Below are 22033 nucleotides of genomic sequence, written 5' to 3'. Positions count from 1 at the left end.
TAGAACTCCTGACCTCAAGCTATTCTCCTGTGTTGACCTCCCAAAGTACCAGGATTACAGGCATGAGCCGCTACACCCATCCTATGTATATTTATACATAGGTAATTATGCACAAAGATTTAGAGTAGAGATCATAGCTTTGAAATAAAAAAACACTTCTGCTATACTACTAAAATAAATATGTTAAAGATCCTTAAAAGCCCAGTCTTACAAATTATACAGACCAGTGAATATTTAGATATGCCTTGATTTTGTTCTGGTGGAAACCAGCAAATTTATTATTCAATTTCATTAACAATTGTGGTAAAAATTTCGTGTGTATTTAGAAACTTAATATATTATAGATACTTATTTTCTTTAAAATATAATTTAGGAATAAATGAGATTGTAATGTATACTCTGTATCTCAAACCACTCCATTCCTTATAAAGTTTGCATGTATGCCATAAGGATTGGCATATTATTATAAAACAAGTTTATAATTTTAACATTGTGCATGCAGTTGTTTTGAGTATCGTCACTATTTCACTAATGAGTAACCATAACCAGTACCTGATATTATCAAACTCCATATTATATATAAACACATGCATATATGTACGAGTGCATGTATATACATCTATATGTACATATACTATCAACATATAATTTGAGTAGTGATTTAGAGCAGAGATGATAGTTTTAAAATAAACACACCCAAAAATCACGTCTTATATACTATTAAGATATTTTTATAACATTCTACTAATGTTTTATTTTTAATATAGTAAGAATAAGACACTGTATTTCACTAAATTGAGAGTGAGTGAAATGAATAATTCACATACTACCCATCCATCCATATATTTTTCCTAATTATCATGATGAAGTCACAAAATAAAATGCGATCCTTAAGTATGTATTTGAATGATCAATTCATATATACTCCCTAATTATAGCGAGAATAATCTTTTAAACACTTCTACTTAGACTCTTACATATGACATTATTCAGTTGACCCTCTCTTTAGTAATTTGATGTAAATATCCTAGAAGAATAATAGCATGGACAAATACGTTTTCCCTCTAAGAATGTTCAATGTAATGTTATTCACTTATCTTCGGTTTCAAGCAGTTTCTCAGACTTTACTGTGCCTTAGAATCTCCTGGAGCGCTTGTTAAACTAAACTGTTCCCCTTCTCTCCTCCCTGGCTCCCTCCAGAGTCTCTGGTTCAAAGTCAACAGTGGGGCTTGAGAACTGACGTCACAGGCCAATGTCCAGCCAAATGCTTAGGCTGCCAGTTCTAGGGAACCAAACTTTGAGGACATCCAAAGTTTAGGATTGGAGAGTTAAAAACAATTTCTTATTATTTCCCTTAGTGGTAAACACTTCCCAGACATTCACAACAAATAGTTTACTTCAGATTGTGGTGGAAGAAATCACACTTACGTATACATTCGGTCTGTATCCCACTCCATGTTAAATTGGCAAGGCAGGTGCGAGTCGTGGAACCTTGAATATGGTAGCCTTTTCTGCACCTGAAAAAAACCGTGCTTCCAACCTAGGGAGGAAATCCAGTACTAGCTTCAGAGGCCAAGGAAATATTCGAAGTATCAACTGGTGATACTTGAAAGCACATGCCAGGGTAAAAGTATAGCAGCAATTTTTCACGTTAATGTCGAGCCATTGTCTAAATCAACGTGTACATTATAACTGCATGTTACAGTGTTACACACAATGTGGATTGCTCAATGAATAGTGTGAGATCTTTGTGAATTTTGAAAATTTAGAAGGCTGTTTGGGTAAAGAAGTTATGCCTTTTCTGTTTTAGAGTTCTTTATTTTTTGTTTGTAATAATTATTATTTCCTTTTTCATTTTTTTTCCTGCCACTCACATTTTAAACAATTGGCATTTATTAGAAAATTACTTTTGTTAGCACTCCTAGGGGACTGGTCAACTCCTGCTCATACAGAGGCCGCCAAAACTCTGTCTTTCTTACGCTTCAGACTGTACAAACTATTTACTGTTGTCTGCATGTCTGGGGCATCTTCCTCACCAGGTCTTCACAAAGCTAACCCCTACTAAATTCTCTGTGCTTTCCTTAAACTGCACATCCTCTGCAGATTCTTCTCTGATCTTCCAAGAGTGAATCACGTGCTGCTCAAATGCGTTTCCCCAACATCGGATGTTATCTGCGCCACTCACTACAACGTCTTGGAATTGCCTGTATATTTATTTACCTGTGTGTGTTCCTAATTTAACCAGAGGTGCCTTGAGGGGCAGATTCCTGTGATCTGTAAATATCTTTTTTAGAGAATGAGCTCTGGTCCATGTGTTGAGGGGCACCAAAGATCGTCCATGTTCCTGCGTATCTGCAGCATGAGGCCAGCATGACCCACGTACAAAGGAAGCAGCCCCCAGGGAAGGCGGGTTTGCACTCGTGACAGCTTGGCTTGGGACCAGATTGTTTCTTTAAAGCTTGACTTATGAGAGCACATAAGTGTACCAAGTTAGAGTCCAAAGATTTGAATACTCCATTTGTTTCTTGCTCTGAGAAATTTAACCAGTTATTTCATTCCCTGTGTCTGCCTTCTCATAGGAGTAAGCCCATACCTCCCTCGTTGGGATTCTGGGAAAATAGCGAGAAGTGAAATGCAAGAAAATAGTTGGTACATTGAATAGTGAGAAAGGATATCAGGAGAAAAAAAATGGTGCTTCTAGCACTTGATACAGTGGAAGTAGGAATTTATAAAGAAAAGTGCAAATTTGATAAATGTCAAATCAATAGCTAATTTAAGATTCAATGATGGGAAAGAGTTGACTCAGTTACTCTTGATTGATTGACGATTGATTTAAACTTTAGAGTCAGGGCCTCTCTCTGTTGTCCAGAGTATAGAGCACAGTGGTGCAATCATAGCTCATTGCATCCTTGACCTTCAGGGCTCAAGTGGTCTTCCCATCTCAGCCTTCTGAGTAGCTGTGACTACAGGTGCACCTTAACAAACCCAGCTGATTTTTTGCATTCTTTGTAGAAATAGGGTCTTGCTGTGTTGCCCAGGCTGTTCTCAAACTCCTAGCCTCAAGTGATTCTCCTGCTGGGGCCTCCCAAAGTGCTGGAATTACAGACGTGAGCCGCTGCTCCCAGCACATTTCCTCTCTGTCAGGAATGCTGTCCATCAACTCTCCGTGTAAGCATGTTTGCAATTCCAAACAGACCTCCTGGTAAACATGCTGCCATTGTCAGGAAGGTCATGGACAACCTGTATCATTTACTGGCAGAAAGAAAATAGAGTCTCCTTCTCAATAAAAAAATTTTTTTAGCAGAATATACCAAGCCACTCTAAATTGATTATCATACACTAACCCTGGAGCTATGGGTTTCGGGGACACGCCTGGCTGGAGAATGGGAGCTAGTCATTTAAGCTGCATGATTGACATAGCCTAACATGGGGACATTTCACACTGAAATGGCTCACTTTGTGTAAGTAATGTTTCAGCATATGGTGCTAAAGAAAACAGACACAAATCTCATCGGTTACATTAAAATATTCCTAATAAAGGAAGAAAAAAAACATTTGGGGAGAGCTGCATCTCACGGTCTCAATCATGTCCTTAAAAGATGGTGTCTGAGCTCTTTATCAGTAAATCCTGCTGTTGGATAAAATCTATTATTCACGTTAGTGTAACTGATTGGTTATAAGGAGGGTGAAGGATTTATCCAACCCTGTTAGTGTTATATGATAACTATATATTGCTATGTTGCCAAATATAGTCATCATCAACTTTTAATTACTATAAGTTGTACATAGGCAAGTTAAGACTTGCTCAAAGCAATGGTGATCAAAATTTTATTTTTCATAGTGAATCAGTGAGAGTGACAACCATATATAGTATTTTCCAATATTCCTTGACAATTTGGCATTCAATATTTATGTACCTGAAAGTATTTACTTGAAGTTTAAGGCAATATTTGAGACATATTAGAAAACGTGCTAGAGTTAGTATATTAGCTCCCTGTAAGGATTTCCACCGTAGGATGCAAAAGAGCTACAAGGAAATGGCCACTGTGTGTCAGAGCGAGAAAAATGGGAATATTTTCGTGCTCATGAGAGATGGGGAAAGTGGCTGAGGAAGATGGTTTTTATTCTTAATTGATGAGATCCCTAACTTGAAGGTAGAATATATATTTAACTTTTGTTTTCAAAGTCATGCAACCAGAGAACAGTGAAGTTATGGCAGTACTTAAGATGGTTAAAACATTTTATCAAGCTTCATTACCTTCCACTTTTAGGTATTTCTCCAACATTCACTGAAGTGGTAATGCTCATTTTATTAAAAGTCAAATGAACGTTCCAAAGTGATATTTAGTATGTTAATAATTCATAGAACTTCAAAGCTCATATGGAGAACTAATTTCACAAGTAAGTTTAGACTACGGGGCTAACATACATTTTCTTCTGTTTCTGTCTCTAGAATTTAATATTATTTCCCCACTATATCCAGTCCCAAAGTGGAACCTTTTATGGGTAGCTTATCAGGGACAAGTTACCCCAATTTGAGAATTGCCATGTGAGTTTAACAAATAATAGAAGCATGCATGATTTCAAATAGAAATTAACATAACAGTTGCTATGTTAATTTCTATTTGAAATTATGCATCATTCCATTATTATCTAGTAAGATACTAGTAAGTATCTATTATCTAGTACACACTGGTTTTGACAGTTAAAAACACATGTAGAAATCCCCTTTGAATGAATTTTATTCAACTGAATATAACATGAACAAGGTACGATATAAAAAAAGCACTCATATATGTTTAAGTAACAAATATATTTTATATTTCCAGAAAGAAAACATAGTAAATTCATAATGGACTACCTCATAGCCTCTGGAGCTATTCTGTATTCCAAAGTGTGGCGTGCCAGGGTCTGGGCAGGTGTTATGAGCAGGATCTGAAATTTGTGATTTAAAAAGAAAACAGGGCACCAGATAGAGTTATTGTGGGAACTCTAACAGCTTTTACTGAAAGGCCTCATGAAATAGAGAAAATTTTGTTTTGAGAAATGTGCAAGATGTTTTTCAGGAAAGTTAAAAATTAAATTGCTACTTTTATCTTCTCTTCAAGACATCTTCTTTAGATGTTAACTTTTAGACTTTAAGTAGTTCAGTATGTTCTTTTTATATAAGGATAAGTACATTTTTTCCATTCTCTGGCTTTTTTTTCTATGGAAATATATTTTTGTGGTCAATGACATACTATCTTCAATAGTGATCGATCACTATCTTTTTGTTTATTAGGATTCAATTAATGGTCATCTCATTTGGTTACCCATTACATTATTCTGAAAATCTTTAATTAATTTTCCTCAACATTTCAAAATGATAAATATATTTAATGCTTCAAAATCGAAGCATATGGAAAACCAAGAGTGACATTTTTCAAAAAAGGTAGGACTTGGGTAACCCAGTGGCACTTCAGCTCTCTTACTTGCTGCTCTACAGTTGCCAGTAGAAAAACAAAATAGATAACTTCTTAAAACTTGTTATCTAGAGCAACTAACCTACTAGGGGGAAGAAAAATATTTTTAGTGTAGCGATAGCTACTATATGGCAATAGTTTAAATCAAATGACAGCAAATATTCCTGTAATTAGAAAAAAATGCTTCAGTGACAATATTTCTTTAATACTATCCTTATTTTACACCATTCAATTTCTTAGAAAATAATCAAGACTAATTATTACTTTTTTACTAAAAACTTGTCGAACACCCATTATTCTGCTTAGTCAATCTCAATGAACAAAATTAACACAGTGATAAAACTTGACTCTGCAGCAATAAAACAAGAGCAAGACTGTCTCTCTGGTGAGGGCTGCTTTAGAGAATGTTCCTAACTGCACCTTTCCCCTAAACAATGCAATTGGCAGTGAAGGTAGACAGCAGAGACAGCCACTGAGGTCAGAGAACAAAGTCGAGTAGCTACTTTAGCAGACTTCTGACTTAAACTCCAGACATAGCTTGAATGACTTAAAAGAGGAGGCACATCAGTTTAGCTGATTAGTATGCAACCCTATTCAGTGCCAAGAATATTACATTTACAGAAAATTATCTACGGGAACACTATCTATGTAATCACCAGTGACCCAATTTTGGAATGAAATGTCCTCATCCCCCAAATACCCCCAAATATCACCAGGCCAGTATTATAATTATTACCAATGCACGCAGGTTGTATGCCGCTCCACATGCCGTCAGCTTGGCAGATTCTTCTTGAAGATCCCACGAGTATAAATGGAGATTTGCACTGGAAGAAGACTTCGGACTTATAGGTGAAACTTTTCCCACTAAGTCGCCCTTCGGCGGGGATGCCAGGGTCTCCGCAGAACACAGCTATGGAAGATAATCAGGAAGAAGTCAGCCTTCAATGTCCCTGGATCAGCTTAACCAATTGAGCTTGGTAACTAGTTTCTGTTAAATCTTTAGCTTTAACTATTAAACAAGAAAAAGACTAAAAGGAGGCCAGGCACGGTGGCTCACACCTGTTATCCCAACACTTTGGGAGGTGGAGGCAGGCTTGAGCTCAGGAGTTCGCGACCAGCCTGGGCAATATGGCAAAACCTCATGTCTACAAAAAGTACAAAAATTAGCTGGGTGTGGCGGCATACACCTGTAGTCCCAGCTACTTGGGAGGCTGAGGTGAAAGGATGGCTTGAGCCCGAGAGATCGAGGCTGCAGTGAGCTATGACTGAACCACTGCGCTCCATCCTGGGCAATAGAGTGAGGCCCTGTCTCAAAAAAGAGACTCTGCCCTTAGGCAGCACAGTCTCAAGTTTGAGTTTTTGTGTATTTTAGGGCTATTACTACCCACCAGGAAGGTCCTCAGATTGTAACCTTAGGATGTGCCCTGATTATCCGTCCCTGTTACAGACCTATAGTGGGTGGAACAAATTCTGCTGTAGAACTTACGCAGGCACTGGGGGACCTCTCCTTTCCACACCCCGCGACCTTCACAGGAGAGGATGGCAGAGTGAGAGAGCTGGTAACCGTCCACGCAGCTGTAACTTATGCTGGAGCCCCAGCGGAAATCAGTCCCCTCCACTGTTCCATTCTGCACGGGTGGCGGCTGAGGACACAGCACGGCTGTTTTCCAAAGAACAAACAAGATCAACATTCCGGAGCTCCCGCTGCAGCTGTGATGTTCAAACGATTCACATTTTAATTTTACCTGAATTACAAATGACATCTACGTAGGTTTCTTTAAAAACAAATAATAAAAGAATTGCCAAGGAAGACAGGACATCCAAATAATAAACCTTTTTTTTTAAGAATATTTCTTCATTAATATAGATCAAGTATATAAAAGCAAAGTCAAGTCAAAACATATAACACTGTAAAAGAAAACAGGATTGAACATGATATTCTCAATATATACAAGGCCAAGAAAGGAAGAAATGTTCTTGTTTAATTAGTGTCTTTTTATGATGGTTCCCAAGGACAACTCGAATGAGGATTTGGTCAGATGACACAAAATTTGTAGGCACAGATGGTAAGAATTTTTCCGGCCATCTGTATTTTTTATTTAAAGATGGCATATAGTTTCCAAAAGACACAGTCGGTCCATCTATTTACTGAATATATTTTTTTAGAAATGCCTGCACAGTTAAAGAAGATTCTGTAAAATACCATTCAGAAGTGTTTCATCACGGCCTTGGAGCCTGATGTCTACTTTACGGGGCTGAGAAGCAAGAACAGGGTTTCTAGGGAGGATTTCCCCGAGGGCGATGTCCCCACAGATCCACCTTTCCCACTCCAGAAATTATACTAAAATGCACCCCAGGGGGCAAAAATCCAAAAACCACTGTCTAAAATCCTTCTTCTCTGAAGATACAAAAGCTTCCCTAATTTTGGAAATGAATGGAAGTTTCCAAGTAACCCCGTAGGCAGCAGAAGGCATTACAAGAGAATAACCACCTGCATTTTGTGTGTTCAGGCTCATGCCTTCTCATGTGAGAGAGACATGCCAACACATGCAATTCACACTTGCACACCCAAAAGTTGGAAATGGGTCCTCCTCTCACCACTCCACCTTCTACTGATCTGTTCACTCGTTCAACAAATCCTTCCTGAGACCCCACAGCGAGAGCTGGGGAAAGGCGTGCTCTGGCCCAAGGGAATGTCCAGGGGGAGGCCCCAGTTGGGGGAGACCTGAGCTACATGGGGGAATGGGAGGAGACAAGTTCCAGGAGGGACACAGAGAGAAAGAGGTTCCATCTGGTAGGGCCTTGCTGGCCATGGCATTGTTACAAACACAACGGGTACCAGAAAGAGGATAAACATCTACAAAACCATGCATGAAGTGTTATTTTATTGGCAATTTCCATCATGACCATTTGACCTGAACACTGCCAATACCACTTAGTGCATTTCATTAAACATTTAGGGTCTGCCGTATAACAGGTGTAGTATTAAGAGTTACAGTACAAAGAAGGGAAGGCAATGAGATCCTTTGACTCTACTGGGAGAGGAAAGCAGGATGGTCCAAGAACACGCCCATGTCAGAAGAGGGAGAAAGCAATACTTTTGAGCAACCAGGTCACATTTAAGACTCTGTCACATTTAACCATCTGTCTTGCAGAGCCTGCAGAAGATGATACCTTCTCCGTTAAGCTACTGAGTGTCCTAGCTCTCCCTCTCTATTTTATTTGTTCCTAGTCTAATAAAGAGGAGAATGCCACCCTCTTATGTATGACCACTGACAACTTTCAAGCCCCTCTCTACCCCTCTTCTTCTTGTCCTTCCTCTTCACCAGCCGATAAGAAAGTCTGGATAGTTCTTCTTTGCTTCTGGTAAATAAACCATCACCATGCAAATCCCTGACCCTTGCACAGCCCTCACTCAGCCCTACTCCCTGGTCACTGTAAGAGCCCAGCCCACTCGCTCACTCTGCTTTGCTGAAGCCACCTTGATGGGCTTGAGCCTGTCTTGATTCGCCCAGATGGTCCAGTCACGTAAGTCGTAAACCTCTTCCTGCCTTCGCGGTGTCATCTTCAGTCTCAGCAACCAAACCCCATGAAACATCACGGTGCTAACACTCTCTACCAGTACTTTGCCATTACCAGGTGATTGGTTTGTCTCTCCAACCTGCCTCTAAATTCCTACAATTAGATTCGCCATGCCATGAACACCTCACTCAGTCAGGGTCACAGGACAGCAAAGCACTGGGGTTCACACACAGACTCTAGGGCGGCAGGACCATCACTGAACCCTGACATCTCCAGTTCCTGGTTTGTGATCCTAAGCCTTTTCCTCTACCTCTCTGTGAGTTAGTTTTTCCATCTGTAAAACTGAGATTAAAGTATTATAAAAATAAAGTGACTTAATAGTTGCAAATTGGTGTTTAAGAATTCCTAGCCCCTAGAAGGGCTACATAAATGCTTGCAAAATTAAACAAAGCACAATTCAATAAAGACTTCTACACATATCTGTAAAATCCAAAGAGTCACAAAACAAACCTTTGCAGACGGGTTTGCTCTGATTCCATGTGCCGTCTTTGGTACAGCGAATAGTGGCGGATGTGACCGGTTCCATGAGATAGCCAGGGTTACACTGATAGCTCACAGTCTGGTTGAAGGTGAAGTCGGTCCCGAACTGGATGCCATTTGCTAGTGTGCCTGGATCCCCACAACTTATAACTAATAAACAGATAGCAGGAAAGAATCAGAGAAATTCATTTATCATGAAATGAATTAGTCACCCTTTCTATTCAAGATACTTTCTTTGAACTGCTACTCAAAGTGGTTAAACAGTGAATTAATAAAGCAATACTACCCTCTGTTTGATGATTTCACTGACCCGCTGTCAGAAGGAACACTTGTATTTTGAGAATCACTGATTTCTATTCTGTTGGCAGCTGGCTGTCAGATGCTGCCTTCCACCCCTGGACTAGCCCCTAATTAGGCATATGGTGTATGATCAGAAAGATGAAGCCGGCAGTCAGAGGACCAAAGACATTCCTTCTTTCTCTGCAGACGACAAGGTCTTGACTTTTTTTGGTCTCAATTTTACAATGTTCCACCCAACTGGCCTTTTAAAGGAGCTTCAGCCATACAAATAAGAAAGTGGAAAAAATCTTAAAGTACCTAAGAAATAGAGTCACAATGTCACACATCGTTTTCCTTTTTTTCCTCTATGAATTAAAAATAAAAAACAGTATAACACCTTAAAGTCAGTTTTGTTTTTCCCCCGCAATGGAGTGAATTTCATAGTAATGAGTCTACCACAATGTCTGGTTACTCACTTGTGCAGTCGGGAGCAGTGCCTGTCCAGGTCCCATTGGCTGTGCAATGCCGCGTCATGAGCCCTGAAGTCTTGTAGCCTTCCCAGCAGGCATAGATGACCGAGCTGGAGAACAGAATGCCATCACTACTGACGATCATTCCGTTGGTGGGCGTGCCAGGGTTGCCACAGGACACAGCTGTTAGGCAAACAAGAACAACACACACAGCGAGTGACCCAGGATGAAAATGGCAAACAGGAGACCAATGGGTATCCATGCAATAGACTACACATTTATTACAAACCCACAGCACATAATCCTATGGAAGTTCCTTAACATATGTCTTACTATGACTCACATGTTTATTTTATTGATTAGCTACAAATATAAAAATAACCTTTCAGTTCATCTTTTCTAAAGTGAATTACTTCTAAACAAATTAAAACACGAGTTAAAGCACCAAAAGTTCAAGGCCTTGTTATTCAGGGATTGAATGCTTTTAATAGCCTTGCTATTTGAGGACTGAATGTTTTTAATGTCATGACAGAATTGGTCTGATTTTTAAAAAAGAATATCTGCGATATTAGCAACACAGAAGCATCTTCCTTTATGTAATCACTGTGTTTTTAAAATCTAGGCAATTCAGGTCCTATTTTACATCTCCAGGAGAATTCACTTTGGAAAATAAAGAATGCCTCGGAAATATGAACGGCTGCACTTGAACTGCTTTGTAAAATGATGTCCTCAATATTACCAGATCTAATAGCAGCTGCGTTAATTGGCTTTGACATGATTCAACTTTACATTTCTCTCAAAAGGCTCCTAATGCCACGTACAGGCAATAAGACCTCAATTAACGATGGTCAGAGCAACAGGTCTACACTCTGACTATTTTTTATGCTCTTTTGGTCAGTAAACAAAAGCAAGCTCGATTGCTGCTGGGTATCCTTCAGGGTGAACATTTCAATCTATAATTTTTTTTGCCTTTTTTAGTGGAGCCTATTTATCAGAAAGGTTGCTACATTTTCTCCTTAGCACTGTTGCAATAATATACAATAGGCAGGTAAATAAAGGATGTGACCCTTGGCTGGTTTTAATAACAAGAATATATATCATGAGACTGCCTCTGAGCTGATCGAAATATTTAAAAACACTTTGGCACATTTAATTGATCCAATTTCAAATCTGGCCTGGAGAACAAAGATGTATTTTTCTTAAAAAACATGGAAGAAAACATCCTGCAAAATTTGCTCGGCACAGAGAAGTCACTGTACTGGGAGTCGAGGGACTACCCTTCTTATTACATAGAAAGAATGCACTTGCGCTCAGGTTGAACTGGATTTTGTTTGAAAAAATAATACAAAGTGCACATGCTGGTGCTTCCTGGTCCTGTGCCAATGGCACATGGAAGTATTCAATCATGGCCCTCTTCTCTGATGGCTCATGGTGTGACTTCCAACCCTTTCTAACACAGATCTATTAGTAGTTTCCTGGTTGGCATGTGAATTGGGATATATTTACCAATCCAGAAGCAGATAATATTTAAGGCTCTCTAAAACTTGAAAGTTTTATGATAACTACATATTATATGTTAAAATTTCATATTGCAATAATTAAGGGTTGGACTATCCAACATATATATATAGTTCATTCAACAAACATATATTCATCACTTACTGTGCAACAGGTACTGTGTAGATGTGCTTACGGAAAGCCTGTCACAGAAAGGGATTGCGTTTGGTCCAATTCATAGTTTAACAAACCAAAAGAGGACACTGATGTTATTGTTACATTGTATTCTAATTATATTTGCTATTCAGTTGTATGTCCAAATCTTCAAAAGCCACCTATGTAGAACCAATACCCAAATGAATCAAATAACTGATGAAAAATATTCAATTCGGTTTGTAAGCAATCTAAAGTGTTAGTTAGTTTGCTAATATTGTCAATGAATGAGTACCGTCATAATGCTGTCCTAATATTGGGAAAGTCCCCTCAAATACTGTACTATATAAAGTAAAATTCATGATGAGTTTTTTTCTTTCTGTTTTTCTGGCTGACAAAAACCACTTTCACTCATGGTTATAACTACGAAAATGTCTAGAAGGCAATGTCAACATATCTGCTTTTATATCAATGCAGTTATGTAAAATTATAAGAGAGGATTAAGACTAAAACAAAACAATAGATTAAATTTCAAGGAGACAAAAGGAAAATAAATTAGAAGAGGAAAAAATAAACTGGAAGAAGAAAAATAAATTAACCTGTAAGTTTAAACTTTGCCATATTTTCTCTTTCCTGAGTTTATTTTCTTTTGAAATACACTTTATAAAAAGTACATTTTGTAATGTGACTTCTTCAGCTAAAACATAATTTTCTTTAACTCAGTATATAATAACATTAAGCTTATTTTAAGTATACTTTTTTTTTTTAACAAATAGTACTGTTCATTTTACATGAGAAAAAATTGCTGTTAAATTGAGTTAAATAGATGTGAATATTTGCTCATGCAAGTTAAATAAACCTGAGCAATCAATTTAAATTCCTTAGATGTAGTGCCTTTAACCATAAAATGAGTATTACAAAAATACTTATTCCTGGCTGTTACAAAATTACCCACGATATATGTAAAATGCCTAGTGTGAGATCTGATGTATTAGTGGTCACAACGAGTTAGCTTGTAGCTTATGCTATTGTTATTTTCATCATCATCACTTTCTTCTTGAGTAAAATGTAGCTTTATCATAATTTCATCTGAAAGAGAATTAAGAGTTCCCTAATACAGCTTAAACTAAATATTTTAGTTATACAATGTAACTTCATGAGATAGATCAATTCGAAATGTTAAGTTTGAACCTATGATTAAAAGACTAGATGGCTAACAAAAGCCAATTTGATTTAATGCAAAGGAAATATATCTGCAGTATAAATTCTTTGAGTTGAATAATTTTAAAAGATGTTTCATTTTGAATTACAATTTCCTCCTCCTTTTTACAATGTATTCTATTTATCTAACTTTTTGTATCTAACTTTTTGACAGGTTTAGAGGACATAATTTCATCAGGTTTGAAATAATCTTAACTAGGGGATTAGCCAAGTCATAGCTAGTCATAGAAGCTATGCTTCCTGGACATGCAACCACTGGTTACATCCTTTTTCATTGAGAGTAACTCACACTTCAGTGATTTGGACCTATGATAACAAACAAGGAACAAAATGAAAAGCTACAGATTCTCCAAAATGTATTTCAAATTTTTGCTGGTGTGTGTGTGTGCTCAGTCACTGATTTTATGATTTTTATACATAATTTGTTGCCTTATTGGTTGTAACATATATTGCAGTGGGCTTATTCAGCTTCCCATGATGTCTGTATCATATAATGCAGTTTTAGAAGCAGTGAGTTTTGTGGAGCATGGCATATTTGAGAAATATTTTCAGCATTGCAACATTTTATAACTTATTTGCGTATGCAGCTTTTAAGGGCTAAGTTTCCAAGTTTTTTCATAGAAGTATAAATTTCTAACTTTAGAAAGCAAAATACAATTTTAAAAATACTTCGCACTGCCTGAGTTAGATGGATTGGGAAGTGAAACACAATTAAGCTCTCATTCAAATAAATTGATTGATGTGTGCTTTGCTGGACTAGAACTCATACTGTGCCTTCATAGCCCCAAAGATGGGAGATTTCTAAGGAAAGACATTGCTCACCCTCAACTGTCATAATTTTGTTCGTCTTTTAAGATTTCAAAACTGAAATACTGGAAGTAAACATGATATTGAATGTACAGTCTCAGGTGAATGGTCGTCTTTGATAGAATATTTTATATTCCACTTTCTGGGAGTGTCAGAGTCTCTGCTCTTCACACACCAAGTTCAGCCTGCAAACCAGGGTTTCGGCTCAATGATTGCATTGAGAACTCTTGACAACAGAAGGATAGTTCTGGTTTTCATCAGCATCAGATTCTATCTATAAAGTCTGAATAATTATTCCAGCATTCACTTATTGACATCCAGCCCTCTTTGTAACTACTGAGGAAATATTTTAAATTTCAATTAAAATACTACCGGTGATTGATCTTTCAGCCTCTCTTTTCTCAAACAAAAGAGAATTAAGACCCAGAACCAAGACGTTGTGATCACTACAAAGAATCAGGTCTAAAGACAAAATGTCACAACTCACAAACCGTGGTGCTTTTCAAAAGTCCTGAATGATAAACGCTACAGATACGTGAAGCTACTGTCAAATGTGATTTAATAGAAACGTTGAAATTTTACTATGGAAATTGTTTTAATTTATTGGCAACATTTTTGTAACACCACACTTTGTTATAATTACAGGATTAAACAAACTTCACAAAAATATCATAAGCCACTCTTACACACCTTTTAGTCAGATTCACCAACTGTTTACATGTTGCTCACTTTCTCTCTCTCTTTCTCTCTAAATATGTATTTTCTAAAGTATTTGAGTGTAAGTTACAGACATGATGACTCTTTAGAGTTAAATGTATCAGTATGTATTTCCTAAGAACAAAGGCATTCTCTTTACATAACCATAATACAATTATTAAAAGCGTGAAATGTAACTTTGATGCAATGTTGTCTCATACACGTCCATAATCTAATTTACTTCAAGCTCTTGAACATATTTTTAATAGTTGCCTTAAGGTCCTGTGTTAGTTCACCACCTAGATCATCTCAGGGTCAGATTCTACTGTTTCAGTAACGCCTCTCATAGGACCCAATCCAAGACCACACATTGCATGTATCAAGTCTCTTACTTCTGAAAGAAGCGCTCAGAATGTGTCTTTTCTGAACTTGACATTTCTTCAGGAGCACAGGCAGGCTGATTTGTTGCATGCCCTTAGGGTTTTGGGGGTTTTTACTGCTGCTGCTTCAGGATTCGATTCAGGTTATGCATTTCAGCGGCAATACCAAAGACATGACAGTGCCTCTTTTCAGCGCCTCGTATCAGGAAGCACAGAAGCTCTCCGTGTTAAAATATTGCTGATAATGGTTTGTCCCATAGGATTGCACACCTAAAGTACTATATGACAGAGTAGAAAACACTCTGGTTTTTTCTCTGGTGAGAAAACTGCCCTCATGTGCAAATTTTAATACTGAAATCTCTACAAGATGAGAGGGAACTGAAAAAATCTGCATTTGATTAAAAAATGTACATCAATTTATAGTGTCATACTTTAGTCAATAACAAAAGTATGATCCTGCAATTCACGACTACGGGTAACCATTTCTCACTACTAATCAGTGGTATTTGACCTAAGACAACTTTTGTAGGGCCTAGTCTTAAGATTTACACTACTTTGATTGTGAAGAGGCAATTCAGAGTAAAAAATTTTCTTGGATTATCACGTTTGCACATATGTGTATGCCTATATTATGTGCATATATACACATATATAGTCGAAAATAGTCTTTGAGAATAAATATATACACTATGCATGGGCAAATATATAAGTGTAAATATATGCACAATTATTCATATATTCATATGTAGCATTATTTTATATATGAAATTAATGCTACATAGGTTTATAATACAGATAGATCATATACATATTTTATTTCTATTTATCTATATAGCATGTATAATACAATAAAGGCAGAAGTGGAGACAGGATAGTCAAGTACAAAAAATGAAGATTAAAGAAACTTGAGTTAAATTTCTCATAATGATAGTGTGTATGTGAGCTTACTCAAGTTGGCCAAGTTATATGGAAAGTGTTTCATACATACAAAAATACATATGGAATTAATTTGTATAAACGTTTTAGACTCAAAATGTAATTGAGAAGTTTGCTTGTAAAGAATTCCTAACATTTACAGTCCTATCTGTCTGAATTCTAAATCGGGTTTTGAACACCGAATACATGGTTACCATCACCTCTCAGTTCACATTTGCTTGAGGCTACATTTCTGATACACAGTGCGGTGTCTATAAGGTGTCTGTGGCAATTCTTACTGTCATTACTGGAGCATACCACCACTTCCTACGATGCCTCTCAAACATTAGAATCAAGTAGACCCACTCCAAAATAGTTCATAGAATATAACCCCAGATTCCTGTGAAATACAGTGCTCCACACATGGACCACCAATAGATTGGAAATGACGTGTGAATGAAGCCTGCTTCCAGCCTGTGGAAATTCCCATCAATGGTCTGCACTGGTCCTACTCGCTGCTCTGGAACCCCACTCACTCACCGCCAGGATCTAGAAAACGCTGACAACACCACATACAGATTACCACTGGGAGAAGATTAGAAGCTTTTGTGTTACGAACTTTCAAACAACAAGCATCTGTGTGATGGGACCTGTGGACACTTGGAATACTTTCACGCACCCAGTCATGATTTCTGATGATGCTTTCACAAATATTGGGGGGGAAAGATTTAACTGTATAAATAGTACAAATCCCTATAAGTTTTGTAGAATTTTGCCAGCCATTTTAGAATGAATTGTGTGGTTTTAACTTTCAAGGTAGACCTTAAGGCTTGTGGCTACTCACCCTCGCACACCGGCTGCAGTCCTGACCATGACCCATTGAGCAAACACGTGCGTTCAGGGGAGCCCCTCAGCTGGTGCCCCATTTCACAGGAGAAGCGGAGAAGACTCTTTGTCTTAAATTCATCCCCAAGCCGAGACCCATGTGCTGGGGTTCCCGGATCACCACAGAATCCAGGATTATTTCCTATTGAAAATAAACACATATGACAATGCATAATTGTGTTAGACTTGTTTTAAGCAGAGTTGTTACATTTACAGATAATGAAAAGTTGTTGAAATTTGTGTTTGACATGAGTTATGGTTACACAACATTCTGGCAATCTTGTAAGAAATGATTTCTTTGTGACAGTCCTAAAAATGAAAGAATTTAGGATGTTGCTCCTGTGTTACTAAATTCACAATAGCCTATTCAAATGAATAAATGACATTTCCTCTGGAAGGAGGAAAATGCTGGGAATGGTAAATGTATCAAGTCTTCACTGAAAAGGTAGGTACAGAGAGCAAAAGGAAAACGGGGCTTTAGGTAAACTGGGAACGTAAAAAAAAAAAAAAAGGCAAATGAGAGGTTTAATTCTTCAGAATTGTATCCAGAGAGTTGCTGGTTTGCTGAATTTTAATTGTTTAAGAAACATTCATGAAAAAAATAAAGATAATTTTTTTTCAAAGTGGACCCATGTGGTTAATGATGATAGAGGTGGGGAAAATTAAACACATAAAAAAGAATAAAGAGCAAACAGGGACACACGGAGGCAGGGCCGGCAGCTTCCTTGCAAATAAGATCCAGACACTCCCGAGGATCCTGGAGGAGAGCATTTAAAGTGATGGTGTCTAACGATTATGGCGAAGAGGAAGACAATATCTATAAGAGAGTTGTATTTGGCTAGAAATGGAATGATAATCATTTCAAAGAGATGCATAATTATAGGGCATTTGAAATAACTGTAAATCATCGTTATCTGAAATCATTATTGGAAAGGTTATTTGACGCCTGTAATTCTGTCAGTTCACCTGTAGGCCCCTTACCTGTGCAGTGGGGCAGTGCCCCGCTCCAGTGACTGTCTTCCTGGCACACTCTCGTGTCATTGCCTATGAGACTCTGGCTCCCTCTGCATGAGTAGCGCACGGTGGCGCCGTATGTAAACAGCTCTCCAGTCAGGATGGCATTGGCAGGGACCCCTGGGTGTCCGCATGATATAGCTTAAGAAAAAAGAGAAAATAAAACAAATGAGTACATCCTTCCAGTTAAACCACTTTGTACTGGCAGATCTCCCATAGAAACACCCGTATCGACAACATCTATTAAAGAAAAACACCTAAATATTCTGGTATAGCCCTACAGTTCCCTTATGTAATTTGTGATGAGTACCAATTTTCAGATGATGCTTCCTCCCCTAATTTATTTACCGAAAAGGAGAGGTTCTGTTGATGATGTTTTTGTTTTGTTTTGTTAAGGTAGCTTTGCTTATGGTGGAAATTGACATGTGGATTTTCAAGGAGATAGCCATACTGCCTACATTTTTCCATCGACCCTTAACTATATTCCAAATGAACAGTATTATGGGAAATTTGAGAAAGTAACACGGATCCATTAAAACTATTTCCACAATTTTTTCAGTTAATATGACAATCATATGCTTTGCTTGGGGACATAATTTTGTCAAATCTGCTTAATCTTCAAGTTCACAAGTCTAAGAAAACCATTCTAACCATTTCTCTTTGAATAAGGGGCAGTCTAAGATGGATAAGTAAAATAATACTACTAAATTATTGATTAATGTATTCCTCAAATTGTTCCGTAAAATCCTCTCAGTATTTCTATTCATTTCCTTACAATTATACCAAATCAGGCCCAAACTCTATTTATAAATATCCTTCAAAAAGGCAAATTCTGTAATCCAGATTAATATAGGACAGTGAAGATTTATTTTTCCTTTACTGTACAGTATCAAATGAGGGCTAGCAATAGACAAGTTTTTATCTATATGCAAAAAGAACTAACTGAATTGAGACTACCAAGGAATCACTCAAAGGTGACCACTTCAGTATCCTAGAGGAATTCCATTTGGTAACGAGACACCCAGAAGGGTTATCAACCAGAGGGGGAGATTTGAATGCCTGGAAGCCACCGCCATCCCCCGAGTCACATCAGCCCTCACTTTCTGTCTTGCATGGACATTGATTCACTGGAGAACTAGATTTTATCCACATAGAGTCCTTAAAAGAAGCCAGTTAGACCTGAAACAGTGAAATGCTGGATCAATGACCATTTCCAGTTGAAATGAAATTTATATTTTATTTAAATGTTAACCTTCAGTGAAACAATATCACAGCAAAATCAGACACAGAGCTCAGCTGCTCTAGAGCACGGAAAAGCAAAGGCTCCCCCAAGATCTTTCGATTCCCAAAGTCACAGCAATTCCAATTGTGAATGACACCAAGCCGAGGGAACTGGCCAGCTAGGAGAAGGAGAGCCAGCTAAACCCCAGCTCCTGAAGATCTGAAGCACATCAGCATCGGTACAAAAACAAATAGAAGTCTCACACAAGCCAGGGGAGACATGAAAGAAATGTTCTGGGAAAGACAAAAACAGAACTAAACCAACTTCTATGAAAATTCCCATGTGTGAAAGCAAAAGGAAGATGAGAATGCAGACATAATTTGATGAAGATCGTAACACATTTATAGATGCAATTTTGTTACATAAGGCTGAGAATTGTTTTGAAAGTTATCACTGTCTTTCTCCACAGAAATTAATTGTATTGTTAAAGTCAGAATTTGAGACGAGTTTCTGTGTAGATTAGAGGAATGTGAGGGAAACTCACTTGGAGAAAAAAAAAATCTTCAACACTAACCCATTCTCAAAATACACTTCACAATGCTATAACTGAAAAGACAAGAGGCATTATTACCTTTAGTGTGTGTGGTAGACCCGACTGATAATGTAATTGCCGTTTCCTTCCTCGTTTGTATTTTTTTTTTTTGAAGAGATGGGGTCTTGCTTGTTAGCCAGGCCGGAGTGCAGTGATGCAATCATAACTCCTGGCCTTGAGTGATCTTCCTACCTTAGCCTCCCAATGTGCTGGGACTATGGGCATGTGCCAGCATGTCTCACTAGTTTTTAATTTTTTTACTTTTTGTAGAGATGGAGTCTGGCTAGGTTGTCCAAGTTGATCTAGAACTCCTGGCCTCAAGAGATCCACCTTCCTTCCACCTTCCTTGGCCTCTCAAAGTGCTGGGATTACAGGGGTGAGTCACTGCACCTGGCCTCCACTTTCTTTATGGATGCAAAATGCATAGGACAAAGATCGGATTTTGATTTTAAGTATTGCTTTCCTTCTAATTTCAAAAAGACTAAAGAGAGTGACACTTTTTCCTAAATCTTCAAACTATGATCTTAAAACACGATTCTCTTTAACAGCCAATCTGATTTTTCAAGTGAAAAGAAAAAGAAGACTTTGGCTATTTGGTTAAAATGATGTATTTTTGCTTATCTTCATGGTCTATAATACACTGATAACAAGCTTTTAAGAGGGGCCATAGGGATCATCTATAATTTTCTCTGCCCAGAAGAGCACATTCATTTTCTGGAGCCATATCCCTTCCCCTGATTTAAGGACTCAATTCACAAGCCAATTACTATCAGGATATGAGCTTTTTTTTAAAAAAAAAAAAAAAAAAAAGAAAAGAAAAACAAGATTTAACAACTTTATTCATTTATTTATTTTTTATTTTAAGTTCTGGGATGCGTGTGCAGGATGTGCAGGTTTGTTATGTAGGGAAACGTGTGCGATGGTGGTTGGCTGTACCTATCAATCCATCACCTAAGTATTAAGCCCCACATGCATTAGCTATTTATCCTGATGCTCTCCCTCCACCGCCCCCTACAGGCCCCAGTGAGTGTTGTTCCCCTTCGGTGTCAATGTGTTCTCATTGTTCAGCTCCTACTTGTAAGTGAGAATTTGTGGTGTTTGGTTTTCTGTTCCTGCATTAGTTTGCAGAGGTTAAGCTTCCCAGCTCCATCCATGTCCCTGCAAAGGACATAATCTCATTTTTTTTTATGGCTGCATCATATTCCATGGTGTGCATGTACCACATTTTCTTTATTCAGTATTTTACTGATGGGCACTTGGGTTGATTCCATGTCTTGTTATCGTGAATAGTGCTGCAGTGAACATACGCATGCATGTATCATGGGATCTAATGAAACTCAGGAGCTTCTGCACAGAAAATAAAAACTATAATCAGAGTGAACAGAGAACCTACAGAATTATCATCAGAGTGAACAGACAACCAACAGAATGGGTGACAACTGTGCAATCCATCCATCTGACAAAGGTCTAATGTCCACAATCTACAAGGAACTTAAACAAATTTACAAGAAAAAAACAACCCCACTAGAAAGTGGGTAAAGGACATGAACAGACACTTCTCAAAAGAAGACATTTATGTGGCCAATAAACAACATGAAAAAAAGCTGAACATCACTGATCATTAGAGAAATGCAAATCAAAACTACAATGAGATACCATCTCATGCCAGTTAGAAGGGCTATCATTAAGTCAAGAAACAACAGATGCTGGTGAGGCTGTGGAGAAATAGGAATGCTTTTACACTGCTGGTGGGAATGTAAATTAGTTGAACCATTTAGGAAGACAGTGTAGCGATTCCTCAAAGACCTAGAATAAGAAATACCATTCGACCCAGCAATCCCACTACTTGGTATATACCCCAAGGATATGAGGTTTTTACTGTAGTCACCTTGGACTGTACCAGGAATGCTCACAAAACCCAATCAGGTCTCACAGCACTCCCCTCTTTGGCTATAGATGCCAGATCAACAGACAGAAACTCCACACCAGAGCCCTTCGCCCACCTGAGCTGAGCGAGAGTAAGGTTGGGAGATGCCTGGTGGGGAGGTCCTGGCCGCCGTGTCTGAGCTGTGTGGGCCAGGCCTACCTGGTAGGCTGAGGCTGAAGGCAAGCCGTGAGAGAAGGAGATAAAAGCATTATTGTCCAAGTGGTATCCAATTACCTGCGTCATTTCTCCTGAGCATACCAGCGTCCCCCGGCCCCTTGAATTTGCTTAAGTTGTATTTGGTGATTTCTGGCCAGTCTATCTACAGCTATCATACAAACTCCTACAATTGGTGATGGGAGAGAGCAGAGGGAATTAAAATTCAGTGATGGGAGACAGCAGAGGGAATTAAAATTCAGTGATGGGAGAGAGCAGAGGGAATTAAAATTCAGTG

General features: G+C 38.1%; 1 protein-coding gene across 1 annotated transcript in view; it reads right to left on the bottom strand.

The window, feature by feature from the left end:
• The window catches only part of CSMD1 (CUB and Sushi multiple domains 1), a 666897-nt gene that overhangs the window by 17110 nt on the left and 627754 nt on the right, over positions 1-22033 (bottom strand). The window contains exons 44-51 of the mRNA XM_011968609.1: positions 17809-17982; positions 16787-16969; positions 10280-10456; positions 9495-9674; positions 6949-7122; positions 6199-6372; positions 4862-4935; positions 1429-1540 (exon numbers count right to left, since the gene is read on the bottom strand). Coding sequence (XP_011823999.1) covers positions 1429-1540; positions 4862-4935; positions 6199-6372; positions 6949-7122; positions 9495-9674; positions 10280-10456; positions 16787-16969; positions 17809-17982 — 1248 coding nt within the window. The remainder of the gene's footprint in view (positions 1-1428; positions 1541-4861; positions 4936-6198; positions 6373-6948; positions 7123-9494; positions 9675-10279; positions 10457-16786; positions 16970-17808; positions 17983-22033) is intronic.

This window comes from Mandrillus leucophaeus, unplaced genomic scaffold (genome assembly GCF_000951045.1).
Source record: "Mandrillus leucophaeus isolate KB7577 unplaced genomic scaffold, Mleu.le_1.0 Scaffold85, whole genome shotgun sequence".
NCBI classification, from domain to species: domain Eukaryota; kingdom Metazoa; phylum Chordata; class Mammalia; order Primates; family Cercopithecidae; genus Mandrillus; species Mandrillus leucophaeus.
The sequence above is the reverse complement of the archived record's forward strand: the minus strand, read 5'-3'. Positions and strand labels throughout refer to the sequence as shown.